General features: G+C 39.9%; 1 protein-coding gene across 3 annotated transcripts in view; it reads right to left on the reverse strand.

Annotated features, from left to right (window-relative positions):
- Window positions 1–4,225: 4,225 nt before the first annotated feature.
- The window catches only part of pkn1a (protein kinase N1a), a 40,380-nt gene continuing 27,439 nt past the window's right edge, over window positions 4,226–17,166 (reverse strand). For all 3 annotated transcript variants that reach the window (XM_060859973.1, XM_060859971.1, XM_060859972.1), the window contains exons 3-22: window positions 16,866–17,014; window positions 15,751–15,871; window positions 12,966–13,111; window positions 11,536–11,749; window positions 11,212–11,406; window positions 10,832–10,941; window positions 10,326–10,469; window positions 10,105–10,180; window positions 9,479–9,611; window positions 9,169–9,256; window positions 8,782–8,864; window positions 8,580–8,655; window positions 8,389–8,480; window positions 7,432–7,608; window positions 7,288–7,350; window positions 7,108–7,184; window positions 6,872–7,014; window positions 5,540–5,647; window positions 5,275–5,355; window positions 4,226–4,517 (exon numbers count right to left, since the gene is read on the reverse strand). In XM_060859973.1, the coding sequence (XP_060715956.1) occupies window positions 4,314–4,517; window positions 5,275–5,355; window positions 5,540–5,647; window positions 6,872–7,014; window positions 7,108–7,184; window positions 7,288–7,350; window positions 7,432–7,608; window positions 8,389–8,480; window positions 8,580–8,655; window positions 8,782–8,864; window positions 9,169–9,256; window positions 9,479–9,611; window positions 10,105–10,180; window positions 10,326–10,469; window positions 10,832–10,941; window positions 11,212–11,406; window positions 11,536–11,749; window positions 12,966–13,111; window positions 15,751–15,871; window positions 16,866–17,014 (2,480 nt within the window). In that variant the 3' untranslated portion in view covers window positions 4,226–4,313. The remainder of the gene's footprint in view (window positions 4,518–5,274; window positions 5,356–5,539; window positions 5,648–6,871; window positions 7,015–7,107; window positions 7,185–7,287; window positions 7,351–7,431; window positions 7,609–8,388; window positions 8,481–8,579; window positions 8,656–8,781; window positions 8,865–9,168; window positions 9,257–9,478; window positions 9,612–10,104; window positions 10,181–10,325; window positions 10,470–10,831; window positions 10,942–11,211; window positions 11,407–11,535; window positions 11,750–12,965; window positions 13,112–15,750; window positions 15,872–16,865; window positions 17,015–17,166) is intronic.

The following is a 17,166-nucleotide window of genomic DNA, read 5'->3' on the forward strand; positions in this document are numbered from 1 at the left end:
TATTCCAAATTGAAGCTGGCATATCCAAATGTGCGTCTGCAAACCTCAAGCGACTCAATTTGTGGTACGTGTACAGAAAAGGCTTCTTTCGCATCACTCTTCCGTACAGCTTCACCTTGTGCAAAGTGCACTGAATTGTTGAACGATGCACAGTGACACCATCTGCAGCATGTTGATGTTGTAGGTCTTTGGAGGTGGTCTGTGGGCTGTTTTTGACCGTTCTCACCATCCTTCACTTTTGCCTCTCCAATATTTTACGTTGCCTGCCACGTCAGGCCTTAACAAGAACTGTGCCTGTGGTCTTCCATTTCCTCACCATGTTCCTTACAGTGGACACTGACAGCTTATATCTCTGCCATAACTTTTTGTAGCCTTCAACTAAACCATAATGTTAACAATCTTTGTTTTCAGGTCATTTGAGAGTTGTTTTGAGGCCTCCATGTTGCCACTCTTCAGAGGAGAGTCAAAGAGAACAACAACTTGCAATTGGCCACTTTAAATAGCTTTTCTCATGATTGGCTGCACCTGTCTATGAAGTTCAAGGCTTAATGAGCCACCAAACCAATTGTGTGTTCCTATTAATCAGTGCTAATTAGTTACAGGTTTTCAAATCAAAATGGCAAGGGTGCCCAAATTTATGCACCTGTCTAATTTCGTTTTGATGCATATTGCACATTTTCTGTTAATCCGATAAACCTCATTTCACCACTGAAATATTACTGAAGTGTCCTTCAGTTATTTTCTAGATCAAAATAAAATTACTGATCCAAACACCCAAATATTTATTCATGGAAATTGTCAGGGGTTCCTAAACTTTTGCATACGACTGTGTACACACACACACACACACACACACACACACACACACACACACACTCACACTCATTTACTCTCTCTCACTCACAGACACACACACACTCACACTCACATGCCAGCCAGCAATGGGGACAATTAATGCAGCCACAGCAGAGCAACACAACACTAGCGTAATAAACAAGTTTGCTTAGTATCATATTAAATGTGCAATAGATGATTTTGTTTCTTACCAATAATATGAATGAGCAGGAAAATAACGATTATTTAAGCTGTAACATCAAGAGAATAATATTAATTGGCAACGAAATGGAAAGGCCTCATGGTTCGGAAGGCATGTTTGTGTATTCAAGGCCATTCATTTTAGAGACCTCACAGTCACCTCGCATCCTGCTAACATGCTAATACCACATGGCTATTAAAAAGTAACAACGACAGCAACTGCTGAATCGTTATCAGCTAGAAGTCGAGCCACTACTGGGTCTGAAAATAGGGGTTGGCTTGAAGAATAAAAGAAAAGCTTCTTCCAATCTTATTCACTCACTCACTCACTTTCTACCGCTTATCCTAACTACCTCGGGTCACGGGGAGCCTGTGCCTATCTCAGGCGTCATCGGGCATCAAGGCAGGATACACCCTGGACGGAGTGCCAACCCATCGCAGGGCACACACACACACTCTCATTCACTCACGCAATCACACACTACGGACAATTTTCCAGAGATGCCAATCAACCTACCATGCATGTCTTTGGATCGGGGGAGGAAACCGGAGTACCCGGAGGAAACCCCCGAGGCACGGGGAGAACATGCGAACTCCACACACACAAGGTGGAGGTGGGAATCGAACCCCCAACCCTGGCGGTGTGACGCGAACGTGCTAACCACTAAGCCACCGTGCCCCCAATCTTATTCAGCTCTACTTATTTAAGTAATACAGACATGATCTTTGCATAAAGTTGCATTGGTTGCATTACTTGTTTGTGTTTACACTGGTCTCTTTTATAGACACTTAATAATCTTTCACCTTCTCTCTGCTCCATCTCAATCTAAAATCAGTAAGCACAGAACACAGCACTATAATGTATTCCTGTTTTGAAAGACCACATATTATACAGATATTGAACTTATTTTGCACGTTCTCCTGGTTTATATGTAAGTTCCAGGTCCTCTGGGTTCTATTTTTTCCTCACACATCCCAAATGAATGCCAGAACGATGAACTGGTGATGCTAAAATTCCTCCCGATATGAATTAGTGTTTGACTGTGTGTGCCTGGTGCACTCAGAAGGACTGGTGTCCCATCTAGGGACCACAGTTCATCACCATGGAGCAATGGCAGAAGATGATGTCCTAGTGTGATGACCACGCTTTATTTTACATGTAGATGGCTGGGTGTGTGCGCATCACTTACCTGGGTAAGAGATGCCACCAGGATGCACTATGGGTAGAAAACAAGCCGTCGGATGGACGATGTTCTTCTGGGAACCCTTGGATCATGTAGATGCTGTTTTGACACGTACCACCTACCCAAACATTGCTGCAGCTCAAGTTCACCCTTCATGGCAACGGTATTTCCTAATGGCTTTGTCCTCTTTCAGAAGGATATTATATATTATGGCTGATTGGTTTGTTTAGTTATTTATTTATTTTATTTATTTATTCATTATTCATGTAGACAAACACAGGTTTTGTACAGGACATCTTTATAAATAGAGCTCATCTCAAACATTGTGTTGTGAGAGTACACTGGATAGGCAGGATTCATACTGACCTCCACATCATTGGAAACAGAAGCAGAGTGTAGTTTGATTTACTGTCCGGTCGTCATGATGGCTGATACACAGACATAAATAATATCTGCAGTCAAGCGGTTGTGCTACACACTAAGAAGTTTGTCACAGTGCTATGCCAAAGTCTATTTCGCACATAAAATCTATTATATTACACAAGCCAGTGATTCAAAGACGGGGATTATAAAATGGGTTTAAATTCAACAATAGAGATTCAGAATGTTTTAAAAGAATTTGCTACATATTCCTAATTTAAAAAAAACAAACAAAAAAACAAACAAACAAAAAACAAGAACTAAAAACTCATCCTTCATTAAACGAAACAAAGAAATAAGCCAAAAACTCACAGCAATTCTGAATCCAAACCAGTGGTTTCCTTCTGTTCAATAATTTTTAGAGAATTATTTATTTATTTATTTTTTAACTCCAAGCTGTATTTAGTTAAAAGTACATTTGTATGTGCTAGCGCTACGGGATATAACGACTGGCTGATTTGATCTACTGTACTGAATTGGGCCAACTACCATAAATCATTTATGATGAAATTCAACTGATTATAAATCAGACAGAGAAATGGTGTATAAAAAAAAGAATTCTTATTTTTAAACTAGAAATAGATTTAACAAGTTGATTTGTGTGAAAGCACTTAAAACACTTTCATTATCACGATTCTCCTTTGTGAATTAAGATCCCAGGTTATCCCCGATATCCCAGGTTTCTATTCAAAGATGATGGCGTATCGGACAGAGGCTACTAAATCAAACTGTAGAGTATTGTAGCGTATTTAAAACTAATGTCAAATTTTGTCTAATTTCCTTAAGAATCGAATCTTATCGTGTGAGGTTTTACACCTCTAGCTGAAATGTCATCTGTTTCTGAGATGCTTAATGAATGATGGTTTTAGACTGGAGTTGATCTTTAATTTTAATTTTAGTCTTAAACCTTTCTGTTTCTCAGAAATTAATTAAAATGGTTGGGGTATGATGCTATCTGCCTGCAGTTATGACTGAAGTTTAATACAGAGCTTGATTTAGATCTGGAGTTTTTGACGCACAATCCGATTCTGTATACATGATGACATATTGTTTTATATCAGGTCATGATTCTTGCATCACATCCTTCTATCCGTTTTCAAGATCTTTCCCAGTTTCATTTCTTTTAACTAGACAGCTAGACCAGAAGGGTCTAAAATCGACAGAGTATAAAGTTAAGGCATTCTCGTGGTTTTTGAGAATGAGAGTTTCCGTGGGTCCAAACACCTTGTCAGGTAAGAAAGAACCAGGATCTTCTGTTACTGAACGGCGGTGAGGTGAAAGTCAGATGATAAAAGCTACATTTTTCTAAACAGGCAGTGGTAGCTCAGAGGTTAGAGCGCTGTACTCCTCAATGTAAAGCTGGGAACACAAATCCCAGGACTGTTGTGTCCCTTAACCTTGGTTAGCTGTGGATTCGGATTGGATTTCATCTCACTTCTGACAGATGAAGATCTGAAGAAAGAGTCCACGTTTCTTTCACATTTCTTGCCACTTTTTCCTCCATCACAGTGTAAAACTCCACACATTTTCTTCCACGAATGAGCCCTTCATTTTCACTGAGTCACAGTGTAGTGGTTATGACCGTCTTTTGTTATAATATCACATTTGGGAAAAAGAAACAATCCTAGATGGCTCCTGCATGATCTCTGACCTCACTGCAACCATGTCAGGAGCTCAGCAGAGGTCAGAGACGTAGTCAAAGTCACGAAAGCTGTCCTGGTCCTTGCGGGAGAGCACGCGCGGTTCTCGTGGCGGCGTGAGGGTCGGCACCTCGGTCGTGAATTCTTCATCGAAGTTACTCACATCTTCTTGGTCTCCAATAGTGGGAACGAACGGAGGAGGAAGTTTACGCTGGAGGAGAGCCTCCCAGTCCATATTCTATATGAAGGAAAGAGAGAAGAAGTATTTAACTATTATTTATGGAAAAAAGAATAAAAATACCAAATAATAGCATGTGCTGGATCAAGTGCAATTTTATAAGCTTCAGTTTGACGAGGATGGAAGCAATGTTCTAAAATGTGACAATTACAATACAAACAGCACATTTTGAACCCCAATATAATAAACTCCGGCATTTTAGGATCGTTATTTTTTTCTTCTTCTTTAAATTCTGATTTCATTATTTTACATTAGACAGCAAAAAAACACAAGGTTTACTTCTTCAGGCTATATCTTCTATCCCTATTTGTTTTTAATTTTAAAGGTACATATTAAAGGCCTAATCTAAAAACATCCTGGCAACATCAGAGGTGTGAACTACACACAGATCATTTGCATCATCTGAATGACAGAACTAAAAACACACTGAAGCAGCTGTGTATGCAGAATTTTCTGAGAGTAAATACTGATGTAACATTTGGACTTAAGTTGCAGACCCTGAATACGGCCCTAGGTATCTCAAACTGGTGGCATCAAATAAACAGGTGTCACAAAGCCAGTAATTATAATTAAACTTGAACATTCGTAATAGATGGACCGTTACAAAAATACAAGTATTTCCTTAAAAGGGAAGTGCATATAATAAATAATAAAAAGTTTAGTGTTTCAAAACTGTAGTGTTTCATCTTATTACTGGCAGCATATATCTCTCAGTTGATATAAAAGTTGGTATACCCCTGTTCTTTCATTCACTTACCCTAAAGAAAGGCTGCTTCTTAACTTCTTCAGCATCCTTCTCTCCAGATCCCAACCTCCTTTCTGGATTCCTCCTCAACAGCTGTCGAACGACACAAAGCAACCATTCAGGAATCTAGTTCTATCTCAGAGTTTTCAAATATAGCAAAATCATTTATTTTTATTTTTTTTACTTTTATTTTATCACCATTCATGATTCATTCATCATGTACACGCCAGCTCTTATTCTATAATCTTAATAGTGTTTGTGCGTTTAGGGATCTCACCCTCCTCATAATGCCGATCGCTTCTGACGACAGGAATCGTGGGTAACGGACTTCATCGTTCACTATGCTGTCAAACACCTCCTCCTCGTCATCTCCTGGAAACGGAGACTAGAAACAGAGAGAAAGAGAAGAAGAACAGACGGTACAGAAGGAATTAAACATTCGTTCATTTCCTCAAAGCAACCTGATTAGTAAAATAATGTTAAACACATCTGGATGTCTGATGAAATTTAAAACGACAGGCATTACCACAAGATAAAAATCTTTCGCTATACACTATTTAGTGGCTTTGAACACCAGCAGCGTTTGAGTGATAAACAAAATAAGAATCTTAACCTGGCTACCTGATCTGTGAAAAGAACAATCGACAACTAATAAAAGGTTTACTCAAAACAACAGATAACCTGCTTACTCAAAACTGGCTTCTAACTGATAATAAGTGTTGATAGTGATTTTTATACACTGGTTTAATCAACTTCTGTCAGTCAGTATAAATAAATGAATTAGAAAATGGCTTTTAGCGTGAGACGTGTGTTTTTCCCTCTGTTTATAATCTCACACAGTATATTAGAGGTTGAAGAAAACGTCTTCAGATTTTATATGCGTGTGCACAAGCGCTTGGAGCGTCTCAGAGAGCAGAAATGGCTCTGATATCAACATTTACTTTTATTGTGTGGTGGAAAAAAAATAACTGTTTTCATGGAAATAACTGTTTTCCCTATCAAGCTGTGCAAAAACAAAAGAAATACTGAATTACAAATTCTTAAAGCCCTGAGTGTCTACTTTCATAAGTGGTATTAAGACCACCACTGTGGACCGGGACATGACTGAACATGGGCACAAAATAACAGGTGCAATTTAACATTTTTTAGCCTCTGGTAAAAAGTGCTAAGAGAAATTTTTAGCGTGAACTATAAGCATGAACACTAATTCTTCAGTATAAAGTTTACTTTAGAGTATAAAGTTTGTTGATTTGATTTGATTTATGTTAATATTTACTGAGAAAATTGCCCTCGGACAGGTTTTCTGTTCGTGTCTCTTGAACGGAAGACTTTAAAATTGTTGTCTGTGTTAATTACACATACACAACACACGTGATACACAGCTATTAGACTGATAAACAACGGGAGGATTCATTTAACCCTTTAACACTGCATGATTTCATGTTATTTCTTTGGATTTTATTAAAACTTGTATCTGTTTTTTTCCTCCCCTAGAAGACTGGAAAATTTGTCACAGATGTGTTAACTAAAGATTGTGTTAAAAAAATTCTAGAGTATTCCTTTAAAAGCTTTACCTAAAACACACACAACCACAGTGTCGCTGTCTCACCTCTCCAACAAGCATCTCGTAGATCAGGACTCCGAGTCCCCACCAGTCCACCGCCCGTGTGTAGGACGTGTCCGTCAAAACCTCCGGAGCCAGAAACTCTGGAGTGCCACAGAACGTACTGGTCCTGTCCCCAAATCCCATACCTGAATAAAAGCACAGAAAAACAAAGGTTATTGAGGAGATCATTTTATTTAACTGTAGTTCTAATGCTAACATGCTTTTACTACACGCCATACCTTCTTTACACAGTCCAAAGTCAGCTATTTTCACATATCCTTCTGTGTCGAGCAGCAGATTGTCCAATTTTAGGTCCCTGAGTATAAACAGAGAGAAGATAATATGACTTGTCACTGACCTACCAGATAATATTGATAGATTAAACTAAAGATAACATACACGAGGGACGGGTTTCGTACCTATATACAATCTTGTTGTCATGTAAAAACTGAAGGCCAAGCACCACACAGGCAGCATAGAACCTGCAGACAGACAGAAGTATCATGATGCAGCTTCAAATCCACTAATCACCAGTCCATCAGATACGCGCACAATCTACATACACAGCCCGCGGCTCGTTGAACACGTCGGCATGGATGTGCATCATCAGATCTCCGCCCGCTGTGTACTCCATGACAAAACACACATGCTCCGGTGTCTGGAAGCAAGCGAACAGGTTCACCAGGAACGGGTGCTGAGAGCTGTTCACTATCTCAAAGATCCGCTTCTCACACATCAGGCTGACAAAGAGAAAGACACGGAATTTACGTGAGCAATAAGGACTTGCATTCAGAGACTATGTAATGTGTTATAACTGCAATTCCTTCACTATATCATGGCATCAACATGCAATTATTTTGTAATAATATATTACAGTCGCATGCAATTCCACACCACACCACCAGAGGTCATCTCTGCCTGAATACTAACCACTTCTGAATCAACAACACTTTGTTTGTATGTACTAATATTCACACACCCCTTGTGCCATATTGCAGAGCCTTCTTTTGAATTATTTCCCCATTTTCTCCCACAGATTAGTCAATTCCCACCAACCAGCCAGCTCTATCCTTTCACACAACACCTGGTATGTGAAGCTGACCTCATTTTTTTAATCTGCTGATGATGCTGCAAAACAGGGCAGCTTAACAGTGAGGACACAGCGTTTTGCCCTCTTCCACATCACTGATGTTAAATAACAATCTGATAGACAGGGACAAGAGCTCACAGTGAACACTGGTGTAATTTTGCACTCTAGACTTCCATGGATGGCTGTGACATGATCAGTATTCGAACTTTTGATCTCCCGACAATAGTGAAAAAGCTTTTCTTCTGCGACTGAGCCTTCTTAACCCACGTATGTATCTCTGTTAAACACTCCAGAATAGCTTTTCCACATACTGCGCATCGATTGTCTTTGATTGCTGATGGATGTAAATTTCTACTTTTGCCCTTTCGACCTGATCTGATTGCGAGCTTTAAACTCAGCGCTTCAACCACTCCCCATGATGCACACTTGCCTCTCCACTTCATCTCTGGCCACAATGTCTCCTTTCTTCAGTGCCTTGATGGCATACATTGAGCCTGATTTCTTATATTCTGACAGCAATACCTGGAAAAGTGATTTACAGAAGTCATTTACTGTGAGAGTCTAATGCTTGAGCGCAGAAACAGAAAAAATATTTAAGACAAATCAAGGGACAAAGTTTACCTTGCCAAAATGACCTCTACCCAGCACGGCAATCAACCTGAAATCCTGAAGCCCCAGTGGAGTTTTCTTCTGTTTACTGCAGAAGACCAGACACAGACACACACACACAGTGTAAAAAGGCCAAAATACAGCAATTATGTATAAATCTTTGTGCGTGTGTGTGCGTGTTTGTGTGTGTGTGTGTGTGTGTGTGTGTGGGTACCTGCTGAGCGAGTATGTTCTGTTGGGTCGTTGAGGTGTAGAAGAGTCCTGAGGAGAGCTTGGCTCAATGACATGTGGTCTCTCCTAAAATCATAAAGAAAAATAGACAAGGAAGGAACAAATGAATGACAAAAAAAAGAGGATAAAGAGTAAGACTGGACACTGGGTACATCGTTCATACAAAATTCACTTGAATGGCAGTATCACTCACAGACTGTGAGTGTTGTAAATAAATCATGTGTTAATGTGATGTCACGATTTATCAAGCAAACGTTCAGGTAAGTAGAAAAGAAACTCTGTAATCTCATCCTCTGGGAATTTCCTAATGGAGGATAGATGCAAATATTGTATTTCAGACGTCTTCATCTACTAATGTCTGGTCTCTCACCAGTGTTTGTCCATCTGTCATGTCTCTCCTGAGCTCCACTTTCATGGGGGAATCCGTGTCCAGGCTCAGTTTCTCAACAGAGATCTCACTACATCATACACACCCACACACACAGAAGAGAGAGAACCGATGTTATGAGTTTGTGATTTTATGATCTGTTAAATGAACTCAAAATCAGCCAAAATCATATGATATGTGATGATAAATGAACATAAGTTTATTCACAGATCCATGAGAACTTGTTTCATGTTAAATCTTATTGTATTCTACAGTGCTGTGTTTATTAGCGTATTATTAGTGTGTGTGTTACCCAGAGTGTATTGTGTGAGCTGCATTAGGACTGTAGGTTCCCGTGTTGTTAACGGTTGGAATGGCGTTTCTTAACAGCCGCACCCATGTGCCGATATCCACGTTCATCTGGCGAGCGCGCAGGAAAGCTTTACCTGTCAATAAACACATGATAAATAACCCACACTTTGCACACAATCCAGTAAAACTTTTATTTGCTCACTAAGATGCACTGTAGTTCTTTCTGAGAGCTATTATTTACTCATCTGTTACTATTTTTATATGTATCCATCCAAGCTCATTTTCATTTATTTCCCTGCCCTTATTTCCTCATCCACTTCCTTTTTTTTTAGTGTGTATTTTTAAACACGGTTATATAAAGTCTACATCCATACATGAGCTTAAGAGAGAATGATCTGGAACGAATGTTTGATCCGCCATTAGCTTATCCAGTCAGTCAGACAGTACAAAGCAGATGAGGTGCAGATGTGGAAAATATGCAGCTACATGTTTATAGTCACACTGGGTCTTTCACATCAACACGTCTATGTGAGGATACTGAAGAACCAAATGCAGCTAAAGGCTTAAGGCTCATCTGGAGTGAATGACTACATTTGGGGTAAAAGATGAAGGTTGTTGGGGCTTTACCCTGCTGCTTAGAGAATACTTTCTTCTGTCTCTTAAGGCGTGGAACTCTATCGATGACTGGGTTAAAGAATGTCACCTGGAACATAAATAAACACGCACAGACACAAACACAAACATCTCAATGCGACCAAGAGTAACAGCATCCTTATTAATGGAAGAATACGTAATGCCCTGCATGTGTGTGTATGTGTGTGTTTGTGTGTATGCGTGTGTGTGTGTACCTCTGCCAGCAGCAGGCCCTGTGGCTCCAGCTCCAGCTTAACTGTGTGTTTCTGGTTATCCAGGAAATCTTCCAGCTTCAGGAATTTCAGTGCACACAGAGAGCGATAGTCCCTCCAATACACAGCTATCTCCATTTCTCTAGACTACTCTCACACACACACACACACACACACATACCCACACACACACACATCCTTCCATATCTCTGAGGGCTTACATGTAAAACCATGCATAGTTTAAAATCTATAAAAATGAATTAACGAATTTATTAAGCATCAGAAACAATTTCTAAATGCAGTTAACACACAATTTTATACACAGATGTATTTATTTATTTATTTTAATAAAGGTTGTAAAACCTTTGTAATTATGAATGCTGTCTTATACATATAATACGGTGTCATATTTGTAATCTCTACAGCCGTGAAGCTGTGACGTATTGATTAGAAGCAAACTGCAGTGAAGTGTTGTGTTGTGTTGTGTTGTGTTGGTTATTAATACTCACCCGTTCCAGATCTATAGTAAACGTTTGGTCCCAGGTATGATCTCCGACTGTTTTCCATGCTGTCTGACCAACCACAGTGTTATCCAGCTTCAGCACAGCACTCACCTCCGCTGTACACACACAGACATACAGGAGTCATCTCCATTGAAATGGCTCAAAAAAAATCTACCACACAAAGTGACACCAATCACCAAAAGGAGGCAATTCATGATGTGCAAGATTTAACTTTATAGCAAAAATAATTGTATAATAACTGTTTACTTAAACTTATTTATAAATTAACACAAACACACACTCACATAAACTCATGCACCCAAACACACACAAAAAATTCACACACAAACACACGTGCGCACAAACACACGTGCGCACAAACTCACTGGAGAGCTCATCTGTTTTCAGTGCACTCTTGCCGCTGACGCTGCCACTGCGGCTGTACAGGCCTTTCCCACCGCGTATGAAGGAGCGAGCCTCGCCGGGACTGTGGCACGGCAACACCACAGGGCTGCCACGGCTACGACCCGGAACCACCTCCAACAATCCCACACAGCCTAGTAGCTTCACCTGCAGCATGCCTGAGACACACAGTCACACAAAGTAAGAATATGACACTTCTTAGTACTGCTTGAAAAAACAGTGCAGTTTAAACCCTGTTTGTTTTGTCATAAAATTCATAAAGATTTATAAAGATGTTAAAAAGTTACCAGTGAGAGGGGAGGGTTTGGACAGTGTGCTGTACTGGTTGTGAAGGTAGGGAGTGCCGTGACGCGAGCTGAATGTGGGTGAGGAGGCCAGGACGAGCTCCTCTTTGATCAGACAAGCTTTGGGATGATCCTCAGGCAGGTCAGCCAAACGTTGATCTAAAGAAACCTTCAGCAGATCCAGCCTCTGAGAAGACTCGCTCAGACGACACTGAGCCTAGAGAGAGAGAGAGTGAGAGAGAGAGAGAGAGAGGGAGAGAGAGAGAGAGAGAGAGAGAGAGAGAGAGAGAGAGAGAGAGAGAGAGAGATGAGAATACATGAGAAGCTGAATGATTCTTAACAGTGAAAGAATTTGCATTAGAGTCTTATTTGTTAGTGCCAAGCTTCTTTTAACTGTGAAGTGAACTCTATATTGTGATTTCAAATTAAAGGCAATAAAAACAAATGAGGAAAGGATGATGTTTAAGTGATAGAAACGTGGAGAGTCCAAAAAGATGGATACTTTTACAATAAAAGACTGCAAATAAATGTGAGAGTGTATGTGTGTGAGTGTGTGTGTGTTTGAGAGTGTGTGTGTGTGTGTGAGAGAGTGTGTGTGTGTGTGTGAGTGTGTGTGTGAGAGAGAGAGTGTGTGTGTGTGTGTGTGAGAGAGTGTGTGTGTGTGTGTGTGTGTGTGTGTGAGAGACTGTGTGTGTGTCTGTGTGTAAGAGTGTGTGTGAGAGTGTGTGTGTGAGAGAGTGTGTGTGTGTGTGTGTGTGTGTGTGTGAGAGTGTGTATGTGTGTGTGAGTGTGTGTGTGTGTGTCTGTGTGTGTGTAAGAGTGTGTGTGTGTGTGTGTGTGAGAGAGAGAGTGTGTGTGTGTGTGTGTGTGAGAGAGTGTGTGTGTGTGTGTGTGTGTGTCTGTGTGTGTGTGTGTGTGAGAGTGTGTATGTGTGTGAGTGTGTGTGTGTCTGTGTGTAAGAGTGTGTGTGTGAGAGAGTGTGTGTGTGTGTGTGAGAGGGTGTGTATGTGTGTGTGAGTGTGTGTGTGTGTGTCTGTGTGTAAGAGTGTGTGTGTGAGAGAGTGTGTGTGTGTGTGTGTGTGAGAGTGTGTATGTGTGTGTGAGTGTGTGAGTGTGTGTGTGTGTCTGTGTGTAAGAGTGTGTGTGTGAGAGAGTGTGTGTGTGTGTGTGTGTGTGTGTGTGTGTCTGTGTGTAAGAGTGTGTGTGTGAGAGAGTGTGTATGTGTGTGTGAGTGTGTGTCTGTGTGTAAGAGTGTGTGTGTGAGAGTGTGTGTGTGTGAGTGTGTGTGTGTGTGTGTGTCTGTGTGTGTGTCTGTGTGTGTGTGTGTGTGTGTGTGTGTGTGTGTGTGTGTGTCTGTGTGTGTGTCTGTGTGTGTGTGTGTGTGTGTGTGTGTGTGTGTGTGTGTGTCTGTGTGTGTGTCTGTGTGTGTGTACCTCTGACATGGCTTTTTTGTCCTGTACTTTGTTGGCTCCCAACAGTCTCAGCACATTTTTGGCTCCCTCTGCAACAGCGTGCTCCACCCTGTAGTGGTGCCTCAGTTCCTCGATCCTCAGCTCTATCCCGCACGGGTCAGGCTTTCCTGTGACACATTCGGGGTTTAGCCACAGTTCCCTACCCAGGAACTTATTAATGCATGCCTTTAGATTCGATTTTTACAAAAGGATTTAACAGTAGCCAACCAAGACAAAACCTAGTAACAATTCTAGGGAAACAAATCAGAACAACATGGAAAGGATGACATCTTGATAATCCTTTCCAGTAGAAGGATTTAACACATTAGCACAGAGGAGCAATAACAGGAGGAAAAGCTGACGAGGTCAACGAAAAAGAACAATATGAGAAATGTCTGGAGTGACTCAGAGGTGAAGTATGTGATAGTCGTATGAGCTGATAGAGGAGAATCGTTGCCATGGTGATGATAATCAAACAGTGAATAACTCTTTTAAAGGTCTTAAATTCACTGCAAATAATGAACTTTTGGGGATTTTTCATGTAAAAATATTTAACGTACATAAACCTTATTTCATAATGAGGAGGTCAAATGTATAGCTAATATACTGATATATAAACAAGGATTAAAATTAAGCACTAAAAATACAAAAATAGCATGACTACGGTGTAAAACGGTGCGGTTTAAGATTCAGATTGGGTCAAAAAGTGTTGATTAGGTTCTGTTAAAATGAATCCATTAAATAATTAATTAACTGATTAAACAATCAAACAATCGAGTAAGTAATTAATTAAAGAATTAATAAAATAAATAAACAAACAAATAGATAATTAGATAACGAATTCATTAATTACTCATTTAATTGCTTCAGTATAATGATATATAATATATCAGTTTATATTAATGCGCTCCTTCTAAAGCAGCTTTTTGTTAATTTTGCTATTAATTAATATTTTAAGGAGATGGTTAAAGATTTTCGGAAGGAGTCTCCAGTGTCGGCACTTCCTAATGGATAAAGTTGAAGCTGTAATGACTTTCTAGGTAACAAGCTGTATTTTTCTGTGTTATTTCCTATAAAAGAGAGGCCTTGTTCATTGGAACGTTCCACAACATTAAATCGAACTGTAAATGAATATAAAAAGTAGTATGACGTGTTAAACTTAAATAAATAAATAAATAAATAAATAAATAAATAATAAAGATTGTTGGCAAACTGCTGTGGTATAAGAGGAATAAAACAAATAGAGATTTGCTGTTGCAGAAAAAAATAATCAAAGTTATTGTGCGTTGAGTTGTTGCTCAGGTCACACCACGATACATAAAGTATATTCCCTTATAGCTCTAAATGTAAGAAGAAATCAGGAATAGCTCTGCTTTGTGCTTCAACAAGTCAAAATTCTGGCATTTATTCAAAATGATCTTTCATCGTTCAGGAATACTTTTTGTCTGTTAAGCTCTTGAGTATCCGTGAGAATTTTTGGTGTGTTGTAATATTCTGGTGTGTAAACACGGATATGTTCTGCAGGTACTACGAATTATGAGTGAGACTGTCATATCTCTCTTGCTCAGGATAAGTCTGTAGCATGAGGGGGTAGAGACGAGGAGTTTGTGGTGTGTGTGTGTGTGTGTGTGTGTGTGTGTGAGAGAGAGAGAGAGAGATAGAATGTGTGAGGAAAACACAGGGGGTGGAGAGGGGTGCTCGTTGGATGAGAAGAGATGTTTTTATGTCCTAATAAGGCATCAGACTCTCTATACCTTGTTCACAACTATGCAACCAGAAACGTGTGTATGTGTTGCAGAGGTGTAATAGCGTGTGTGTGCATGCTGAGCTAATAATACGCCATTTATGTCGACTCCAGACAGCAGTGCAGTGTTTCCTCTCTGCTCTGAGAGGTGAGAGATGTAATGCAGTAGAGCGCAGATAATAACATTACACACAAACATCCTTTTAATACTTTCTGTGGTCTCTGAGCTGGACATCACATTGTGGCTGAGTGTGTAGACTTGTGCAATATTTATATTAATTAGGATATAAAACACTTGACGCATTTTGTTACAGGAAAATAACGAAGAATGAGGTGTTAATGTCTAAGGCTGACACTTGAGACTCCTTCCATGAATGTGAAAAAACTTTACCATATGAATGATTATATGTTTTTAATATAAACCTGTGATGTGCCTTGCTTGACGGCTTTACTGTCAAAAACTGCTTTTCTGCTTTGTAGAAAATTAGACCTTCTAACCAATTAGAAACAAGAATTAAACAGCTCTGTGGTATTAAATATGTTTTATATATAAAACTAAATTCATCTAATTCAAAATTGAGTCACTTTAGATCACAGGAAATATATTAGGTGCAAGTTTTGGGCAGAGTTTCAAAGAAATACACACACACACACACACACACACACACATACACACACAACAATAATGTGCCTTTAATATGATTCAATTTCAGTATAGCAATGAAAATGTACCATCGAGTGTGTTTTACCCCATTATCCATTTACTCCAAGCCTACGACTCACCACCGTACACAAACACACACAAACACTGACATACACACTGACACACATATATATTTAACAGTGATTTATCTGCTAGTTCATCTGTTTTTACCTGTGCTCACACGGCAACAACGAAATATCATGCACAGGTATATGTGAGTATCTCACATGGGTCCACCCAGAAAACAAACACACACACACACACACACACACACACACACACACACACACACACACACACACACACACACACACACACACCTTGTATGTCCTCATTGTGTTCGTAGGCCTGCACTGCTTTGCGGATCTGCATGCGAATGATGTCAATTTTGGTTTTGCTGTCCTGGAGCATCTGCTGTGCGGTCTGCAACATCTTCTTATCCTGACACACACACACACACACACACACACACACACACACACACACACACGCAAACAGTATATTTGATTTTTAATGATTTATAAATATTACATGCCTCATTGTTATCACCAATTTATATTAAATCCAAGGTCCCTAAAATACTATTTAAAAAAATAAAGCTTTATTCAAATCAATTAAAGTCCTTAAACTGTTAATTGAATTTACGTCCAAATGTGGAAGCAGGGGGAAGATGAAGAGCCAGTGTGCGAATGGAGGGCGTAGCTGAGGGAGGTGAGTGTTGTACATACGACACTGGTGATGAAACCCGTGAGTGTATCGTGCTGGTAAACTCAAAGATGTGCTTTATTTTTCTTTTTCATGCCCCTGTTTCCACCCTAAAGTTTCTTAGCCACTAACGCAACTCTAAACGGCTATTTAGTTAAATACAAAATGCAAAAGCCGAGTTCTGATTAAAGCCCCAGTGATTGAACTAGCTCTCACTGCCTTAATCAACTGAATAGGTTGTAGTAGCAGTGTAGTCTGAGTAGTTATTTATCATAGACGGAAAAATTATTTCAATCAGGGGTCTTAAATTTTATCTGCGGTGTGGCTGCAGGCTTTCATTACAGCCAAATAGGAGGTAAATCTGATAGCTGATGGGAAACTGAGATGAAGTGATTTAGCAAAGTGGAATCAGGTGTAGCTTCTGATTGGTTGGAATGAAAGCCAGCAGTCACTCTGGCCCTTTGTGGATGTTAAAATTTCACAGAAAGAATTCTGTTCAATCTTTTCCAAAAGGTGTTAATCATGACTACAGTCGAATATCTTTGTCTAGATGTACATATCTTTCTATATTTATGTACTTTTACATTTTTACAGGATACTCTGCTATATAGTCCACTTCTCTGAAAGATGAGAAGCTTTCTCTGGGGCTCAGTACATTTTTCTATTGTACCCTAAAACTGTACGAATCATCTCAGTCAGTGCCGATAGAGAAAAGGCGATCGTATGTTACCTTGGTAGAGGCGTTAGCGTAGATAGGGATCATGTTCTCGGCGCCCTGCTTGACTTTAAGCTCTATGTTGAGTTGCCTTTCCAGTGCGGCGATGCGCTCCTGATGGGCCGATGCACGACTCTCTGTGCCAGGAGACCGAGGCACGTCATCTGGAGGGCAGAGGTGACAGTTAGAACTTTCCAACTAACTGTCAGAATCTGCTGTAAAATGAGGTTTAAGTCTAAGATTTTAGTAGGAGTAAATATCAGCCAGTGCTTATACCATGTCTCCTCAGTTCTGAGTCACTAACTGGCTCTTTGTG

Source organism: Tachysurus vachellii, chromosome 24 (assembly GCF_030014155.1).
Source record: "Tachysurus vachellii isolate PV-2020 chromosome 24, HZAU_Pvac_v1, whole genome shotgun sequence".
Lineage (NCBI taxonomy): Eukaryota > Metazoa > Chordata > Actinopteri > Siluriformes > Bagridae > Tachysurus > Tachysurus vachellii.